The 21,330-nt window shown below is 33.5% G+C and overlaps 1 protein-coding gene across 3 annotated transcripts in view; it reads left to right on the top strand.

The window, feature by feature from the left end:
- TFPI (tissue factor pathway inhibitor) overlaps nucleotides 1–21,330 on the top strand; it is a 95,120-nt gene that overhangs the window by 53,612 nt on the left and 20,178 nt on the right. The window contains exons 4-6 of one of the 3 annotated variants that reach the window (XM_057503806.1): nucleotides 8,062–8,109; nucleotides 13,173–13,349; nucleotides 13,977–14,087. In XM_057503806.1, coding sequence (XP_057359789.1) covers nucleotides 8,062–8,109; nucleotides 13,173–13,349; nucleotides 13,977–14,087 — 336 coding nt within the window. The remainder of the gene's footprint in view (nucleotides 1–8,061; nucleotides 8,110–13,172; nucleotides 13,350–13,976; nucleotides 14,088–21,330) is intronic. The other 2 variants (XM_036924877.2, XM_057503807.1) reach the window with 2 other exon arrangements.

Here is a 21,330-nt window from a genome sequence, read left to right as displayed (position 1 = left end):
CTCCAAGTAGGGGAGACAATCAGTGAGGTGGAAATCAGAGAACAGGAACACAATTAAGCTGAGAAACAGAGAGAAAAAGTATTTCTAGAAAAGAGAGGATGTTAAGAGAACTGGGCAACAACTCCAAATAAAACTTGCATAAGAGGGGTACCAGAAGAAGAGAGAAACAAATGGATAGAAAGTCTCCTTGAGTAAATAATTGTTGAAAACTTCCCCAATCTGGGAAAGGAAATAGACACTCAGGTGTCATGGAAGCAAAGAGAGCACCTAACAATAGGAACCCCAGGAAGACAACAAGACATATAATAATTAAAATGATAAAGATTAAGGATAAGGAGAGACTACTGAAAGTAGCCAGAAAGAGAAAAAAAGTTACTTGTAAGGGAAACCCCACCAGGCCATCAGCAGACTTCCAGCAGAAACTTTACAAGCCAGAGGAAGTGGCATGAAATATTTAATGTATTGAAAAGGAAGGACTTCAACCAAGAATCCTCTACCCAGCAAGATTATCATTCAAAATTCAAAGGTAAATTTAAATGTTTCCCAATAAACAAAAGTTAACAGAATTCACCATCACAAAGCCAGACATACAGGATATGTTAAAGGTAGATAGAACTGTTATTAAGCCTAAATATTTTATACCAGGGAAAATAAACCCACAGTAAAGATAGTTGATCAATTACTCACCAAGCAAATATGAAATTAAAACAAAACAACAAAATCAGTAAAATCAAATATATACAAAAATCAGTCAAAGGATACACAAAAAGTACAGATTATGATATCTAATAAAGTGTGGAGGAGGAGGAGGAAGAAATAAGTACTTTTAGATTGTGTTTGAAATAAAGCAGTCATCAACTTAATTTACTGTGTGTTATATGTTTAGGAAACTATCTTTGAACATTATGGTAACCACAAACCTAAAGCCTCTATTAGATACACACAAAAAATTGAAAAAGTGAAATCCAATCACAACACTAAGAGAAGAGTATAAGAGAGGAAGAAAGGAACAGAGAGGAACTATAGAAACAACCAGAAAACAATTAATGAACTGGAAATAACTACATACCTATCAATAACTACCTTAAATGTAAATGAACTGAATGCACCTTTCAAAAGACATACAGTGACAAATTGGATAAACAAACAAGACTCATATATGTGCTGCATACACGAGACTCTTTTCAGACCTAAAGACATACACAGACTGAAAGTGAAGGGATGGAAAAAGATATTTCATACAAATAATAGGGAGGAAAAAGGAGGAGTAGCAATACTTACATCAGACTAAATAGACTTCAAAACAAAGTAACAAGAGACAAAGGACATTACGCAATGATAAAGGGGTCAGTCCAACAAGAGGATATAACCATTATAAATATCTACACACCCAACATAGATGCACCAAATATGTAAAACAAATACTAACAGAACTAAAGGGAGGAAAGGATTGCAGTTCATTCATATTAGGAGAATTTAACATGCCACTTAAATCAATGTACAGATCAACCAGAGGGAAAATAAATAAGGAAACAGACACTGCACAACACATTAGATCAGATGGACTTAACAGATACCTACAGAACATTCCACCCCAAAGCACTAGGATACACATTTTTCTCAAGTGTATGTGGAATATTCTCCAGAATGGATGACAAAAAAAGCCTCAATAAGTTCAAAAAGACTGAAATTGTATCAAGCAACTTCTTATACCACAATGGTATAAAACTAGAAATAAATTTCATGAAAAAAATAAAACAAAAACCCCCTAAAAAAACACATGTAAGCTAAGCAACATGCTTCATAATAATTAATGGATCAGTGAATAAATCAAAGTAGGAAGCAAGCAATACAGGGAGACTAATGAGAACAAAAATACAACAGTTAAAATTTGTGGGATGCTGCAAAAGTGGTTCTAAAAGGGAGGAAATACATAGCAATACAGGCCTACCTAAAAAAACAAAAATAATCCCAAATACACAGTCTAAACTCATGACTAAAGACACTAGAAAAAGAGTAACAAATGAAATCCAAAGTCTGTAGAAGGAGGGATGTAATAAAGACCAGAGAAGAAATAAATAAAATAGGGAAGAATAAAGCAATAGAAAAAAATCAACAAAACCAAGAGTTGATTCTTTGAGAAAATAAAAAAATAGACAAACCACTAACCAGACTTAGCAAGAAAAAAAGAGACAGAACACAAACAAGCAAAATCAGAAATGGAAAAGGCATATTCACTATGGATATAATAGAAATACAAAGAATTATTAGAAAACTCTATGAAAAATTAAATGCCAACAAATTGGACAACCTAGAAGAAATGGACAACTTCCTAGAAAAATACAACCTGCCATGACTGACCCAGGAACAAACAGAAAATCTGAACAGACCAATTACCAGAAATGAAATTGAATTGGTAATCAAAAAACTTCTGACAAACCAAAGTAGAGGACCAGATGGCTTCACAGATGAATTCTGCAAAGCAAGGAAGAACTAATATCCATCCTTCTAAAAGTATTACAAAAAAACAGAAAAGGAGGAAATAATTCCAAACTCATTCTATGAGGCCAGCATCACTCTAATACCAAAACCAGACAAACATATTACAAAAAAAATTTTTGCCCAATATCCCTAGAGAACATAGATGCAAAACCTCAACAAAATGTTAGCAAACCAATTAAAAAATACATCAAAAGGATCATCCATCATGACCAAGTGGGATTTATTCCAAGGATGCAAGGATGGTACAATATTCATAAATCAATGTCATATAACATATTTAAAAAGGGACAAAAAACACATGATCATCTCAATAGGTGCTGAAAAAGAATTTAACAAAATGCAACCTCTATTTATGATTAAAAAGTCTCTACAAAATGGGTATAGAGGGAACATACTTCAACATAATAAAGGCCATATACAACAAACTCACAGCTAACATAATGGCAAAAAGCTGAAAGCTTCCTCTAAGATCAGGAACAAAACAAGGATGTCTGCTATCACCACTTTTATTCAACATAGTACTGGAAGTCCTAGCCATGACAATCAGACAAGATGAAGAGATAAAAGGCATCCAAGTTGGTAATGAAGAAGTTAAATTGTCATTGTTTGTAGATGACATACTATGCATAGAAAACCCTAAAGACTCCATCAAAAAACTATTAGAATAACTGGATTCAGTGAAGATGCAGGATACAAAATTAATACACAGAAAGATCTGTTGCATACCTATATGCTAACAATGAACTAGCGAAAGAGAAATTGAAATCAACTCCATTTACAATTGCATTGATAATAATAAAATACTTAGGAATAAACCTAACCAAGGAGATAAATTGTTTCATGATAGAAATTCTAATCACCTTCAAAGTGTTTTTTCTTGGTTAAGGGAAGATGGTATGAACATAGGGGAAATAAAATCAAAATCTGACTTATACCTTATATATTAAGCCTTGGAAGCTAAAGCTTTGTTTGATTTGGGAAGAACAATGTAGCTATTGCTTGTAGCTTAACATGCTGAGAATAAAGGCAAGGAAAATATGCAGAGAATAGGAAGTATGCATGTGTTTAGATTGATAGGTAGGCTTACCTGTCCTTTTGCATGCAAAGTTGCTTTTCTGTTTTCATTTTCATTGGAGATTTTTATTATACAAATATTGCTATGGTCTGATTGTTTGTATCCCCCAAAATTAATACAGTAAAATAACAGCCCCCAAAGATTAGGAAGTGGGGCCTTTGGAATTAGTGTTTAAAGTTGCTTTATTGTTTCCAGACATAAAAAGTTTTGTCTGGTGTATTTACCTATATAATAATAGAGGCATGGTTAACACAGTTAATAAGTTAAAAAAAAATAAACATGTAGTTTTTAAAACAAAACAGTTTCTAGATACATGGCTTTCAAAATGTTTTTTTGGTTTAGTTGCTTTTTCCCCACACCTTGTACAGCAACATTATCTTTTTTAATTTTTGAAAAATAGGTATAAGGTAATGTGGTAAATTAAAGAAGTAGAATTGTGAGATCAAATGACCACTTAGCTTTCTAGCCAAACAGCCTCTACAGCAAGGTTAAAAGTGTTACATTTAAATTCATGCAGGATCAATTCCTAAAACAACTTTAAAGGTTCTAGAAACTATGCTCTTTATATTAATTACTATTTTATAGCTTGAGCTAATTGTAACTTGTGGCTTTTGGTGGGGATTTGCCTGGAACTTTCCTCTGCAGGGAATTAATGAGCATGTAAAGATTTTTTCCCATTCTTTTTATTTTTAATTTTGTCATTTCATGTTTTATTTGTTTGTAATTGTGAAGACCTATTTAGTAACAAGAATCTTCTGCCTATAAACTCATTTTCTCACCTGCTTAGGATATTTTCTAGGCTGACTTAAGTAAATAAGAAACATTAAAAATTAGCATTTCGATTTTATTCTTCCCTTCAACAAAAGAGAAAAGATGAAGGCAGAACTTATAATTACATATCACATAATTATGAATGAGTTAGATATTAATTACATTTTAATATATTTAATAATGAAATATTTAAAATGTGAATTCATATATGTTGGAGTTCAAGCAATTGCTAAAATGGGAATTAGTAAAATATTCATTACTTGTTAAGAATCATTAATAAATTTTATATTCTGTAAAAATCTATGGGAATAAAATTTGGATAATTTACTATAAACATTTTCTATTTTCTCAGATTATAATTGGCATAAAAATGAATTAGAAAGAATATCCATAGCTGCTATTTTTAAAATCCTCAAAGATAATCGTTGATAATTGTAAGTCTGGGGAAAGGAAATCCTGGGGCAAAATACCTCTGAAAACCAAAATCAGTCAAAGGGAGAAATAAAGTTTAAAACCCATTTATTGCTCACAAACTGTAGTCCCAGGTTGTCTTTCTTCTCTGCTCCAGCAGCAACAACACCGACATGCCCCCTCACCTCTCAGGTACAGATAAGCGCTCTGTTGCCCAGGTAATTACCCATTGATACGGAGATGAACTTCTCCACCCCTGAGGAAAGATGCAAATGCACTAAAGCCATACTTCTTTCCACCTCTTAACACCTATTGATATGCAGATATACTAAAGCCAGGCGAGATATTCTTGAAATGCTACAATTTTACCCACAATCCACCCTTCCAGAAATCTCGCCTTACAATTTACTCAATCCCCTCTTCTGACCAATCTAGTGACATGCAATAGCAACAGCAATAAAATCTTGATAATCCTCAAGCCAGAGGATGCAGCAGGGTGCCAGCAGGCATGGTACACAGGTTCCTTCACAGCACAATCTCTCACTAAGCACAAAAATACATTTCTACACTTGTTTACTCATTCCTAACAATCATGCTAGATTGCTCACAAAACTTTTACCAAACATTAGACAAAGTCAAGCCTCTCTTTAAACATTATTTTCTTGACAACAGCAACAATCATAATTCTCAAGCCAGAGGATTCAGCTAGGTTCAAAGTCCCATGCAGATTAAGTCCAAAGCTCATCCATTCCAGCAATCACACCGCAGCTGCCGCCAGGGGGCGCATCCAGGACACAAAGACCGTAGAAGCAAATAACCATGATAGTCGGGGGCCAATTTGCTGTTATTACAGGAATACACAGAAAGCCAGCTTCCAGGCCTTTTCCCCAAGGTTCCAGAAGAGCCAGCCATCACCAATCCATGTGTTGAAATGTCCAGGGTCATGTCCATTTTATGCCTAATTGCTGCACCCATCCTTGCAACACATGTCCAATTAAGTGGGTACCTTGATCGCTCTCAGGAACCGGCCACCAACCATAGGTTGCAGAGAGATGCTCTAGGCCCCTCTTGGTGGTTTGCTGACCTGCACAATGTGCAGGGCACTCCTTCCGGGCTCGGCTGACTTCTTCAAAGGTGAAAGACAAACCACACCGATGGGCCCACATTGTCTTTTGAGGTGTCTGTACCATGCCAGTCCATGGCTTTTGGGTACAATCTCACACCCACCCTGCGATGGGATAGGAGGTTATTACCTTGGTCGGAACTGTCCCAGCAATGGACTCTGTAGCCAGCAGGGCATGGTACACAGCAGCCAGTTGCTTCAAGATGACCCGGACCTCTGCTCCTTTCCATAGTTGTGGCCAGGCTCCAGCTGGCAGCAAGAGCAGCAGCAGTGGCAGAAGCAGTAGCCTTAGGCTCAGGCCATGGGCTGGGGTCGGCATGGCCAGTAGTGGTGGTGGTGCCTCCACGACCACACGAGTGTAGACACATGTTCCTCGGCGCAAGCACTGCTTCGCCCCATCATTTCTAGGGGTGGCCCTCCCAAAGGTCGCACCCATTATGACAGATTTCGGGTTCAGAGGAATCCTGCCGACTATGCCAATTCTAAGTTCGGGGAAAGGAAATCCCGGGGCAAAATACCCCTAAAAACCAAAATCAGTCGAAGGGAGAAATAAAGTTTAAAACCCGTTTATTGCTCACAAACTGCAGTCTCAGTCGTCTTTCTTCTCTGCTCCAGTAGCCACAGCACACTGGCCCTCCCCCTCACCTCTCAGGTACAGATAAGCGCTCTGTTGCCCAGGTAATCACCCATTGATATGGAGATGAACTTCTCCACCCCTGAGGAAAGATGCAAATGCACTAAAGCCATACTTCTTTCCACCACTGAACACCTATTGATACGCAGATGTACTAAAGCCAGGCGAGATATTCTGGAAATGCTACAATTTTACCCACAATAATATAAGTATGTTTAAAATTCTACTGTGCTGAAATACATTATTTGAATTAGTTCATGTATACTAGCTGAATTAATATGACTTGGAATGAAACCAGAAACAAATAAATAGTAAAATCTCTTTTAATATTGCGTGAACATTGAAATCAAGCATTTCTATATTCCCATCCTTTAGTTATTATCAGTAAGTAAAACAATAAAAATGATTAGTTAGCACTCTAGTCTTATATACTGTTTATATATATATATATATATGTACTTTCCTGGTCTCACAATTAAAACTATAACATATTAATTGTAAGTTAAAATATTTTAATGTAAGCTTATTATAACAATCCACTAATTAAAAAATATTCATTGGGAATTAGTTACTTACAATGAAAAATAAATCAGGTTTCCTTAATATTTAAAATGCAATTAGAATTCTACCCAAAAAGTTTTTTCTAAAAGGCTATTGAACAAAACATAGTAAAACTCAAAGAGGTAAGACTCATTACTTTCTCTTTCATAGATATTTTACTCTCCAAATAGCCTGACTGAACATTGATTGAAAGGAACATATAAGCCAACTCATATTCATATTCATATTCTCTTTCCCCGTTTCTCTCTCTCATTCTGTCTTTCTGGCCATACAGCTAATTAGAAGCTGCCTTGACCAAAGCATTTCTCTTTAAAGTAAATGATTATATACAATAAAACAAACATTACTCAGTTTTCTTAGTGTTTACGTGAAACAAATTAAAACTTCACATATTACATCATTTTGAATTTCATTATCCATCACTTAAATTAAAACTTGGAATCCATACTTGAAATACAGTGGGTCAGAGACAAGTAGCATTCTATTCTTGGGCTCCATTAATTCTATGAGGCTAAACCAAAAAAATATATTACTGATACCTTTTGCTTTATTTCTCCTCTATGTTTGGAAATAATAAGGGATCATTTCTGGTTCCTTCCCCTCCTACCCCCAGTCCTTTATAGAAATTGTTTGCTTTTATCTGCAGAATAGGCCACTTGAGTTACTTAAATATTTCACATTATTTTAATAAAAATTTTAATCATAGGTATTTTTAATAGTAAATGTAGTTCACCAGGAATTCTTATTTTTATAAATGTGTTAGAAACTTTGACCAGTTTTTGAGACATTATTTTGTTAAAATATAGGGGGCTTCATGGTTACAATGGTTTAAGTGATTTAGAGACAATAAAAAAATTTATTTATTGACATTCTGCTTAAGAAAAATCTTAATGGTAATGACAATCTTAGATTTTTTGTTAAATTGAAGTTCATAACATTATATTATAAACTGTGGTAACTGATATACATATATTATTTTTCTAGCATCTTATCTAAAGAAGACTAGAAGGACAAAGACAACATTACAAAAAGGTGAATATTAATTTTTGTGGTAATTACTAGAATTTTTGTAAGACACTTAATTCAACTCTCAGGTTTTTCAGATATAGGGTTCTTCATAAATCCATGTAATCTTTGAAATAGTGTTTTTATTCCCAGTGAATATAATGAAACATTAGAAATACATGATATTTAGTAGGGAAGTCTTCAGACACTACTCATTCTAATGCAGCATGATATTTAGTGTTAGATCAGTCACAATCCAGGGCCATGTACATACTATTTTAGCATCTCTCAAATAGTGAATTAGATGTTACTAGTCTTACTTTAGTTCTCAGAGCTCTAATCCCTTGATAATGTCAGCATTGTTTGTCTTTAACAAGTTTAATCCAATACTTCCCTAAATCGATAGATGACTTTGAGTTGTCAACACTCTATATGAAAAGGTAGGTAGAGATATTTAACAATATATAATGCTTTTGTCAATATTATTATCATGTGTGCGCATATATTTATTTTGTGATTTAAATTTAGTTTTAACTAAAAATAATTAGTTTCTAGTGAAAATATTGTATCATCACAAGAAAAAGTATTTTCAACTGATCAAATAAGACATGCTTTTTAAAATAAAGGTCTAGAAATTGACTGGGCCAATTACCATTTATGGCATTTACATGTGAATGAGAAAATATTGAACAAAGAGATTAAATTATTTAACTCAGCACATGAAAGAGCTACAAAACTACAAGTGTATTTTAATTTTACTGAATGATTTAATTGCACGGAAGGAGTTGAAAACTGTGACTCACTGATAACTTGACTTAATTTATTGTCTGGATTTTCAATCAAAATTTATGAAACAAATTCATCAGCAAAATGTGTAAAACAACATAAGTAAATGTATTATTCACACATTTTAAAACAGCTTCCTAATAATCAGGAATTAATCCTACAAAAATCCTCAATACTTCAATTAAATGAAACATTTATTATCTACAATATCAAAGAATTAACATATTTATAAAAGGTATTTTGTTTCATCAAGTAAAAGATGAGAGCTTCATGAAAGAAAATACCAGCTTTTAAATATCAGTTAATTTTTGTCAAAAATGTAGAATTAGGAAAAAATTATATGCAGGTAAAATTTGCTGTAAAATTATGCTAATGTATATTTAATGATTCAGAATTCAGTCATTCTTAATATACATGATATTTAGAGGACAAAGCTATCAATACCATTCACATATGTTGAAAAATGTTCAGATGCTAACATCAATCCATAAGATCTTTAAGTATAGCCATTTGAAGTTAACTTTGTGATATGCTTCCTGGCATCAGCACCAGAACAATTCTGAAGACAATGTAACAACCTCTTCTAAAGAAAGTTTATTTTGAGATAATTGCCAAGTATTCAGATTCAAACAAAAGTTAATAGTGAAAAATCAGGTGACTTTTGGAAGTTAGTGTGTAGTTTAAGTCTGTATTTTGTGCTTGACCTAAGCATCAACTTAGAGCAAGGATTGTGTATGCAGATTTGATATGAATGCTACTTTATCTGAGGACTAGGAAGCAATAATTTCTTGATTTGTAAATGTATTTTAACTGCATGCCCAAGCAGAATTATTTTACAAATGTGGAATTTCCACCTTGTCCTAATTTATATCCTAGAATAGGGTCTCATATAAATAACAGCAATTCTGGTTGTATATATTTTTACTGAAGTACAGTTGATATACAATCTTACATTCGTTTCAAGTATACAACAGAGTGGTTTAACAGGTTATACATTATTAAATCCTCACCCCCACTAGTACAGTTACTACTGACAACATAGGAAGATGTTACATAACCACTGGCAATATTGTCCATACTGCACTTCCATCCCCAAGACCAACTTATATTAAGATTGAGATTTTTGTGCCCCTTCATCATCCTCACCTTCCCCACTCACCCACCCCAATCCCTCCCCCATGGTAACCATGAGTCTACTGTTTAGTGTCTATGAGTGCACTATTTTTTTGTTCACTTTGTTTCGTTACTATATTCCACAAATAAGTGAAATAATATGGTATTTGTCTTTCTCCACCTGGCTTATTTCTCTTAGCCTAATACCCTCCAGGTCCATCCATGTTGTTGAAAATGGGAGGCTTGTTTTTTTTTTGTGGTTCAATAATATCCCATTGTGTATATGTACTGCTTCTTCTTTATCCATTCATCTATTGATGGACACTTAAATTGCTTCTGTATCTTGGTTATTGTAAATAATGCAGCAATAAACATAGGGATGCATATATCTTTTAAAATCAGAGATTTTGTTTTTTTCTTCAGGTAAATTTCTAAAAGTGGAATTACCGGGTCCAGTGGTATTTCTATTTTAAGTTTTTTGAGGAACTTCCATATTGCTTTCCAAGCAGCTGCACCAATTTACCTTCCCACCAACAGTGAAGGAGGGTTCCTTTTCTCCACATCCTTTCCAACACTTGTTATTCCTTATCTTTTGGGTAGTGACCATTCTAACTGGTGTGAGGTAATGTCATTGTAGTTTTCATTTGCATTTCCCTGATGATTAGCAGTGTGGAACATCTTGTCATGTGCCTGTTTGCCATCTGTATATCTTCCTTGGAAAAATGTCTGTTCAGGTTCTCTGCCCATTTTTTAAACAGGTTATTTGTTTTGTTTTGGTTTTTTTGGTGTTGAGTCAGGTGAGTTCTTTATATATTTTGTATGTTAACCTCTTATTGGAAGCATCATTTACAAATATTGTTTGATCTACCTTTTTGTTCTGTTGATGGTATCCTTTGCTGTACAGAAGCTGCATATTTTGATGTAGTCCCACTTATTTTTCAAGAAAAAAATTGTCATGCCTATTTTCAAGAGATTTTTGCCTATGTTTTCTTCTAAGAGTTTTGTGGTTTCATGGCTTACATTCAGGTCTTTGATCATTTTGAGATTACTTTGTGTATGGATTTAGACAGTATTCCAGTTTCATTCTCTTGCATGTAGTTGTCCAGTTTCCCAAACACCAGTTATTGAAGAGGCTTTCTTTTCCCCATTGTATTCATGGCTCCTTTATCACATATTAATTTACCAGTTATGTGTGGGTTTATATCTGGGCTCTCTGTTCTGTTCAATTGATCTATATGTCTGTTCTTATGCCAGCACCAAATTGTTTTGACTACTGTAGCTTTATAATAGAGCTTAAAGTCAAGGAGTGTAATCCCCACACCACCCCTTCCACCACTTCATTCTTTCTAATGATTTCTTTGGCTATTCAGGTTCTTTGTGATTCCAATTGAATTTTAGAACTATTTGTTCTAGTCCATTGAAGAATGCTGTTGGTGTTTTGATAGGAATTGCATTGAATCTGTAAATTGCTTTAGGTAGGATGGTCATTTTGGCAATATTGATTCTTCCTATCCATGAACATGGGATAGATTCCTATTGATTTATGTCTTCTTTAATTTCTCTCGTGAACGTCTTATAGTTTTCAGAGTACAAGTCTTTCACCTCCTTGGTTAGGTCCATTGTATAATTTTTTAAATTATACTTTTTAGCATAACTTGTTACTGCTTTCTGGTCTTTATATGCAATATTTTTACCTACTTTCTTTTGTTAAACATAGAATTCTTATATTCTATTAAGATGATTTAAAATTTCTTAAGGTGTACATACTAATACCAAAACATATAAAAATGATAGCAATTGAATGTATTTTTCTTTTCTCTTATAAAAAAGTATTGAACTTTAAAAAAATTGGTTTTGTTTTTACCCTATATATTAAACTTAACCACAAATTGTTACTATGGAAATAATAGTAACATTCACCTTGAGAAAAAGGCAATAATAACATAATTTGCAAATTAGTACTTTGAGAAGTCACAGGAAATTGCTTTTCATACTATATTAAAAGTATATGGTATACTATATTAAAAGAGAATGTTTCATTTAATAAAAAATATTTTTCACAGGAGATTGCTTTTCTGCAGATCTACAAATGCTCCAGAAATCATTACCATTAACCATGCTCTTTTTATAGTAAAACACTCAAGAGTATTATTTCCCAGAGATAGAAGAGCAAGCTGCTTTAAGCTATAAGAGGATACTACAGTTAATTTTTGCCACTTAAGTAATATAGTTGCAGGGAGAAAAACGGGGAACTTGGAACTTGGAGGTTTTCCATAAAAAATTTAAGTCTCCCCCAAAAAAATTTAAGCCCAGTATGTCTTATGATCATAATGATTTTGAAAATAAATTCAATTCCCTTTTTTACAGAGTATGCATGTAGACAAGGCTTGTAGTACAGATCACAGTAGTGCTACTTTTGTGACAGCTGTGTTTAGCCTGGTTTGGAGCAGTATGAAAGAATAGGTATTAGGCTTTTTCAAAAGCGTCTCCAATCCCTGAACATGTATTTCCTTTCTGCCTTAGCACTGTTGGAGTCATTCCAATGCCTGGAAGAAGAAATAAGAGACACAGTAGTGGAGGGTATCATACCTAATACAGATAATACCAGCATAAAAATTCAGGAACTTCCAAGAATAGCCATGAAATCTCTCATACCCTGCATAGCTTCTCCAATTTGTTTTTAAAAATTGAAACCATTCTTAATAAAACAACACACTATACTTTTTTTCCCTAATGAAAGCCCACACACCTGAAAAATATGAAATATTTGTAGATCTTTTCTAAATGACAGTGTGCATAAGCTTAGTAAAAATATTTAAACCAAATTTTTGCCAGAATATTTTGTACTTCTAACCAAAGGACAAAATAACTCAATATCTTTTATTCTCTTAAATCATGAAATAGTTGATAGTTAATGCTCTATTAATTTACTATGAGAAATATAGAACTTGAAATCCAACAGCAACAATGTGTGATGTAAGTTTCATAGTACTCATTCTAAATGTTACAGTAGATATAGAAGACAATTTCATATGGTATAGTTGTGGATAAAGTTATATTTTTACCTTATATCTTTAATTTTTCATGTTTATTCCTTCAGTAACTTCAACTGAACAAGTTATTTATACACTTAATTAAGATAATTATTCACAAAAATGAATATTTTTTCTTGACATTTTTATAATTTCTAGAAAAGCCAGATTTCTGCTTTTTGGAAGAAGATGCTGGAATCTGTCGAGGTTATATTACTAGGTATTTTTATAACAATCAATCAAAACAGTGTGAACGTTTCAAGTACGGTGGGTGTCTCGGCAATCTAAACAACTTTGAATCACTGGAAGAATGCAAGAACACCTGTGAGGATGTGTGTAAGTTTATTTCTCATCCCATTTTACTTCATTTATAGGCATCCTCTTAAAAATAAGGCATCTTAGAGGATGTTCACATTTACTCAGATTTTATTTCAGCCATACAAATATACATTTGTATTCACTAAATTCAGTACTAATCTGATTATTATGTTAATTTAAAAAAAGAACAGAGAATTAAATAATTTGTAGTGGAAATTCTTTCTAGAGATCTGATATTGTTTTTGTCTTTGTTTTTTAGGTTAAATTATTTAAACTTCCTTCTGGAGAAAGTTGTAGTACAATTTAGTTACAAGAGTAGGACTGCTGACATCCCCTTAGGTTTATAACAATTTGGGGGAAATAGTTCTTTGCAACCTACCACTTAAAATCAAACCTAAAATCAATCAGTTCTATCTGACCATAATATTTATTAAAGCAGTGACTTAAACATTAACAGTTCACCATTTTTTGACCAAGAATGACAAAGTTACTCATGGAAATATTATCTTACTCCATATATACATTCACTGTTAACTAATTTAAATAGCAGTGTGAATAAAATTTCTAGAAGTCTACTTGTCTTAACACAACTGGTGTTTTATGTATACAATTATGAGCTCATGATAATGTCTTGATTTTAACTAGATGTGTTTTATCCAGTGAATGATTTCCAGGTGGGAGATAATAGAACCCAGCTTGAGGCTATGAATAATGACTCCTTGTCTCCCCAGCCCACCAAGGTTCCCAGCTTTTTGGGTAAGGTTCTTTTTTTTTTCTGACTCCCCAAAAATCTATCATGGTAATAATAGAAGTGGAATGTGTATTAGAACTATGCTTTTAAAAAATGTATGCCTCTTTTTTATTTAATAATAGGTGTGTTGAAATACTGAGATTAAAAATATTTAGGACCTTTAATCCCACAAATGTGATAATTCTCCTAGTCAATTTTAAAGTATGCTTTGAAGAAGGCTTTTGATTACATATCACATGAAAATTTCCATATGATACTTAACTCTATGCCAAATTTATCTGATAAAATAATGCTGGAATTATCAGCCTCAATGACTGAGGACAAGTCATTATAACGGCACCAGTGTGTCAAAGGCAGTGTAAAATGCTCTTAAATTGAGCATGGCATTGGGCAAGGTCTCTGGTATTAGTCACAGGACAGATTAGGAATTTGTTGAATAACCATCCCCAAAGCTATGGCACTCTAAAGGGAATTTTCTTTTGCACTTCTGCAAGAACTCTTACCTGGGTTCTACCCTGCCAGCACATTTATCAAATTTAAATAAACATACAGGAAATATGTGGAGCTGGTAAAATAATGAAAATGCTGGAAAACATAACCAGACACAATAAATATCTGGGCAGTTAGAAACAACCTAAGCTGAAAGGTAACAGGATAAATGTAAGGTCCTACCTACATTTTAAAAGTCACATGTGAGCATTCAGGAATTAGAGATTTTGTGTAGAAGCAGTTCATGTGAATGTGTTAAATGTAAAGTTGGCATGAGTTGAAAGAATTCTGTAGCTATTAAAATTGTAGCCTTAGGGTAAAAAGAGACATAATGTCTAGGGCTGGGGTTCTCTACCCTGGCCATGTATCAAAATCAGATGAGATTCAGAATCAGAATGTCTTTAATCATCTCTCTTTACAACAAACCAGTGAGCAAACAAAAAGCAAACAAAACTTCTGCCCAGATGGATTTAAAGCATTGCAAACATTGAGTATGATTTATCTAGAATGAAGGATGTAAATGTGCAGGTTGGTCCCACACTGACCTGATCATGGCTGTGAGATGTGCTTCAGCCCTGAATGCGATACCTAAGTCACAAAGAGATCTAAAAACACATTAGTAGAAGGACTGGAAAGTGTAAGGAGAAGAGATCTAACAGAAAACACTTCATATGCTCTCAAGACTTGAAACACCATCATGTGAAAGGAGAATTAAGCTCTGTGCATGCCTCCCATTCAGTCCTCTCCATTTCAGTTCTCACCCCACCCTACCACATCCACCCTTCTTTATCTCCCTCAACCCAGTCTAAGAATCAGGATTAATGTATGAAATCTAAAGTATAAATTTATTTCTATAAAGTGTTTATTTTTAATGAGATGTCTTAAAAATCAATGGCTGTCTCAGTGATTAAATTTCCCGAAATGGTAGTCATTCAGTGTTTTGAATGCCTTGAAATACCGCTAAGGGCATAAAAATTTCAGAGGGAATTGGACAATAAGGTATATTTAAAATGACTTCAGGTCCTTAGATTCTACAATTAGAGCAATAAATTCAATGTTGGATACATCTGAGTCTAATTTTTAAATACTGCTTTATTTATAATAATGATAAGTATTTTTGTAGTTCTGATTTTTTAACTAAAATTAAGTAATTTCCTTGCATTGTTTGTGTCCTTCCAGCCTGTCTTTAATGACATTTTGTTTTATCCAGTTAAATATCACATGTTGAAAGAATGCTAACTCCTATTACCATGAAAGATTTTAAAGTTTAGAATTACAAACTTATCAATGGGTTTAAAGATACATGTGATATATCTATAAATAAATGTATGAAATCAGTTTTCAGTATGTTTCAATATATTTTGTTTGGGTTACTTTACTAATTCAAATAGAAATCTTCAGTCATTTATCATCAAAATAAGTAGAGCAGTTATAGGATAGTTTTGTCTTGAAATTTTATGAAGGAAAAAATCATTAAAATAGAATAGGGCAAAATAAAATATGTGTGAGAAGTAAATGGGAGCTATGGAATCTGCAATGGATTCCAAAAAAAAAAACTATGGAATTTTAAATACTGTCTGATAAATGTCCTGCATTTTTATGTAGATGCACACTAAAAAGTATAAAAAACAAATTAATGATTATGAAAGTATTATTTACTAAGGAAGCAGTAAAAATTCACATGAATTTAAAAGGAAACAAATTAAGGGGCTTTTTTTTAAAATAAAATTATTCCATTTAAGGGATAATTCTTTCATAGTAACTATATTTAAAATTAGGGCAAATGTCTCCTTTGTTTGTCTAGAAGACTATTTTATTTTTTTATTGTATGTATTTGCCTCAAAATCTAAATTCCTCTAGCCAATTTGACCCCTTTTACTTTTTCTAGGAACATTTTTTCTTTTGTTTTTTAACATTCCTAATTTAAAACATGAAATAGTATTGCAATAACTACAATGAGAAGTTTGATATGAAGGGTGGTTTATGTTGTCACATATAAAAAGTGACAATAGACCTTTTCCTCCACTCTCCCTAAGAACTACATGATTCCTTGTCTGCCCCATCCAAGATGCAGATAGGAATATAGCTGTTCCTCTCCACTATCTGAGAGGTAGATGATCCCTTCTTCATCCCATCCAAGTGCTAGAGTGTAGGAAGGCAATTATGCCCCCCATCTTTCCTGTACCTATGCTATCCCTTCCCCACTCCATCAAAGGGCTTTGCTGAGCTCCATAAAAACACTGTTGATATTCCAGCTCAAAAATAGTTGCATCTATTACTGCTTGTAATTATAGTAATACATTTTATTATAATTTAAGAAAATAGTTTTTTGTTTACATACAACTTTAGTGTTCAAGGTTTCAGCAACTGTGTAAGGTTCTCTGAGGGTATTAGTTTCTTTTGAAAAAAAATACAAAGCCCTTACAGTTTTAATTCAGTGCATAGGAATAATATGCCCCATAACAAACAGAATTAATTTAAAATTGTTTCCAAAAAATAACAATCCTTCTGTAGAGTATTTGAATACTCCAAAAATATCATTAGATTGTATTATTATTAAGTGAAGTATTTATAAATAGAATTTTAATGTTTCTCTTCATGACTATAATGGAAAATCATTTTCAAGTTTTGTTCAATGTTAGTAGAAATAGTTTGGTAATTTAAAAAATCAGTTTTTATTCTTAACTACATATATTGCATATAAGCTTGAAAATATATCTTTTCCAGTGAGCCCTTGTGACTTAAGATATTTGAATGCTTATCAAGCACAACTGAGGTTTGATTTTCTCCTCCTATTTCTGTATTTTAATATTAATAGGCTATATAGGTGATCTCAAAGATTGAGCCTTACTCTTCCCATAGAGATTTTTTAACAAAGTGTGAGCACATCCTTGTACACAAGTAAGAACACATTATTTGAGCAATCTCTCTAAACGTATGTAGTTCTGTGGGTAATCTTCAGATGAAAGACTATCACACTGGTTCTTTTTGACCTTATTCTCACTGTGACTGGCACTGTAATATAGTAGATAAAAGACTCTGAACCTGAAGATTTGGGCTCAAATCCCCATTCTTCCATTTACTAGCTGTGTAACCTTCAGATACTTCTTAACCTCTCTGAATCTTAGTTTCCCGTGGTAAAATGAGGATGGTAATAACATACCCCATAGGTTTCGTTGGGAGGTAAAATCAGTCAGTATACATGGCTTCCTTAGGACAGTGCCTGACATGTATTCAGTGCTATATAAACACAACTCATTATTATTGCCCACATGACTCAGAGCAATACACTTAACTTTCCAGGCCTTGGTTTCTCATTTGTAAAACAACTCTTTATAAGTTCCCATTTGTAGGAGAAAATGATACTCCAGTCACTTATAAAGTCTCTACTTATTCAAATATATCATCCAGTCACAGAATTATAATTAACTTTTAAAAGAGAATTCACAGAACCAAATTAATTCATGTACAGAAACTTAAATGGTTCAAATGAATTTACTAGAAACAAGTTGAGAATTTTGGCATGCAGAAGCATCAGAGGGCTTCAAAGCCAAAAGACCTTTATTTGTATAACTTTTCTGTATCGTTTTCAATATTTCCAGCTTTGCACACGTTCAGAGTTTTGCCATCATTTTTCCAATTACTTCAGCTTAAGCATTTGGTAATCTCCTTTGATCACTTCTATTCTTTTAGTCAGTCATTTAATTCTATTGCTTTTTCTGATGAAATGTTCGTTCCTGTCTTCTCCATTTTCAACCTTATCTGTTTTGTTCAGACTATCAATCCTTCATGTTAGATTATCTTTAAGCAATCATATATCATCCCAACTAGGACACTAATGAAAATGAAAGGGGGATGCTAAAAAAATTATCTATTTTAAATATATAAGTAGTGTAAGTCTGGGGAAAGGAAATCCCAGGGCAAAATACCCCTAAAAACCAAAATCAGTCAAAGGGAGAAATAAAGTTTAAAACCCATTTACTGTTCACAAACTGCAGTCCCAGGCCATCTTTCTTCTCTGCTCAAGCAGCAACCACACCAGCACCCCCTCTCACCTCTCAGGTACAGATAAGCCCTCTGTTGCCCAGGTAATCACCCACTGATATGGAGATGAACTTCTCCACCCCTGAGGAAAGATGCAAATGAACTAAAGCCATACTTCTTTCCACCACTGAACACCTGTTGATATGCAGATGTACCAAAGCCAGGCAAGATATTCTGGAAATACTACAATTTTACCCACATATAGGTATAGATAGAAAATTGTGTTTGTTATTTTGGTGGATATGTAAAATAGTTTTGTTTGAAGTATTTCAATTTTTAAAATCACATATATACTCAGATTCACTGCATACATATATTATTAATATATATGGTCATATATCAAATACAAGTAAACATTTGGTATGTATGTGTATATACATATACACATGCATATATAGTATATATTTGTGTGTATGTGTGTATAGAGAGACAGACAGAAAAGACGGAACAGAATGAGTCATATATAACATGTATTAAATATGACCTTTTTGACATTGTCTTACTTCAGTACATTATATTAGAGTCAGACTATCTTTACTCAAACAAGCTTACATATTTCTCTTGCTTTATAGAAACACTTAGAAAATCAAAGGATACATTCTTTTTCTGTTAATTTAGACCCATCCACTTGGTTTAAATTTGTCTGCATTATCTGTTAGCCCTCTACTTATTACCCTACTTATTTTGTCTCACTGTCCTCTAAGTATGAAATTTTTCTGTCCATTCAGAATTTGATAACTAAAGAGTTATCAAATCCCTTTGTTTTTAATAAATACAAAGTATTCATTCTCATTCCATGTGATGTTTTTTGTGGTTTCTCCCACCCAACATTCACCAGCCCCCCTCATCATACCTAAGCTGCATTTTGCCACCTTAAGTAAGTCTCCATCTTTCACTTTCCCCTAGTTTCCTATTTTGATTTACTTAATACTTATATTTAATGTTGTGTTAGCTCTGCCTCACTGACTAGATCACAAGTTTTTTGAAGGAAGGGATCATGTATTATACATTTTGTAGACTTCCCCTCCCCTACTGTCTAGCCCAGTGTCAAGCACAGAACTGATGGCTCACATTTTTTATTTAGTAGTTTTGTGACCCACAGCTAAGAAAGTAAATGATGGTTGGAATTTCATACTAAATCTGAATGAATACCTTCTGCATTCATGTATCCATGTTCATTTTAGGATTAGACAGCATTTGATATATACATTAATATTATACTTTTGACATTTCTTTAATATTTATATGGTATATGTGATACTTTTGACAAGATACCATTAATAAGGTTTTCATATTTATATACATAGAGTTAATATATTCCTCTCAATATATCTCATTGTAAACACCTAACTAGCATTAGGAAAACGAATTTTCCCAGGTGCTCATATTGGTTCTGGGCATTTTCAGTGGGCCTAACCCATTCATGAAAAATGTGAATTATTTTCTTATTCTCATAGTCTCCTTTGCTTCTATATATCAACTCTTAATAGTTGCCTTGGGACTATATAAGCTATATGAAAAAAATCTTCAGATAAACTTCAAAAGCCTACTGCATACCCAGAATGGTACTTGCTCTCTGACTGAGAAAAGGAACACCTATTTACCTGACCTATTTCCACATTTCTTTCCTGGCAGACTCCAGATCAAGAGAAAATGACTGCAAGTCATTCTGAAAGGCATTTGGTACTTCTCTCTCTCCTGACTGTATTTGATGTATGACCTGGCTTGGTGGCCAGATTCCATATACATATGAAAAAAGAAAATACATATATTTCTTCCATATATATGGGAATAAAACACACATACATGTCTTTTTTTTTTTACATTTCTTTTTAAGGTATCATTGATATACAATCTTATGCTCAGTTTCACATGAGCAACATTGTGGTTACTATATTCCCCCCTATTATCAAGTCCCCACCACATACCCCATTACAGTCACTGTCCATCAGCATAGTAAGATGCTATACAGTCACTACTTGTCTTCTCTGTGTTATACTTTCTTCCCCGTGCCCCCGCTATATTATGTGCGCTAATCATAATGCCCCTTCATCCCCCTTTCCCAGTGCCTTTCTCTTTGGTAACCATTAGTCCATTCTTGGGTTCTGCTGCTGTTTTGTTCCTTCAGTTTTTGCTTTGCTGTTATACTTCACAGATGAGTGAAATAATTTGGTACTTGTCTTTCTCCACCTGGCTTATTTCACTGAGCATAATACCCTCTAACTCCATCCACATTGTTGCAAATGGTAGGATTTGTTTTCTTCTTATGGCTGAATAATATTCCATTGCACATACACATCTTTTTAAAAAATTGCTATCATTGGCCTTCTGGAAAATGTGTTATGCTCACAAATTGCCTGATTAACAGTCGAACGCCATTACTGATACAATCAAATTACAAATTTGTAAGAGAATGTTGTCACCTATTTAGCTGCTAATTGAAGTTGTGATTACATATATAGTAATGACACAACCATGGACATTTTTCTGAAAGAAAATATCCCCTACCAATTAAAGAGTTACAACCTTAGTTGCATATCACAGCTGATCACTAGCATTGTTGACAATTCTGGAAAGCACCACTTCAGCCCACTTCTGTAGTCCCAAAGTACTCTGTTTTTCATAGTGTGTTCTCAGACCAAGAAACAGAAACTTCTCTCATACTCTAAATATGCCTCCATGGTGAATCTAGTGCCTCATATGCTGATATGCTGA

Source organism: Manis pentadactyla, chromosome 6 (assembly GCF_030020395.1).
Source record: "Manis pentadactyla isolate mManPen7 chromosome 6, mManPen7.hap1, whole genome shotgun sequence".
Classification (NCBI taxonomy): Eukaryota; Metazoa; Chordata; class Mammalia; order Pholidota; family Manidae; genus Manis; species Manis pentadactyla.
The sequence above is the reverse complement of the archived record's forward strand: the minus strand, read 5'-3'. Positions and strand labels throughout refer to the sequence as shown.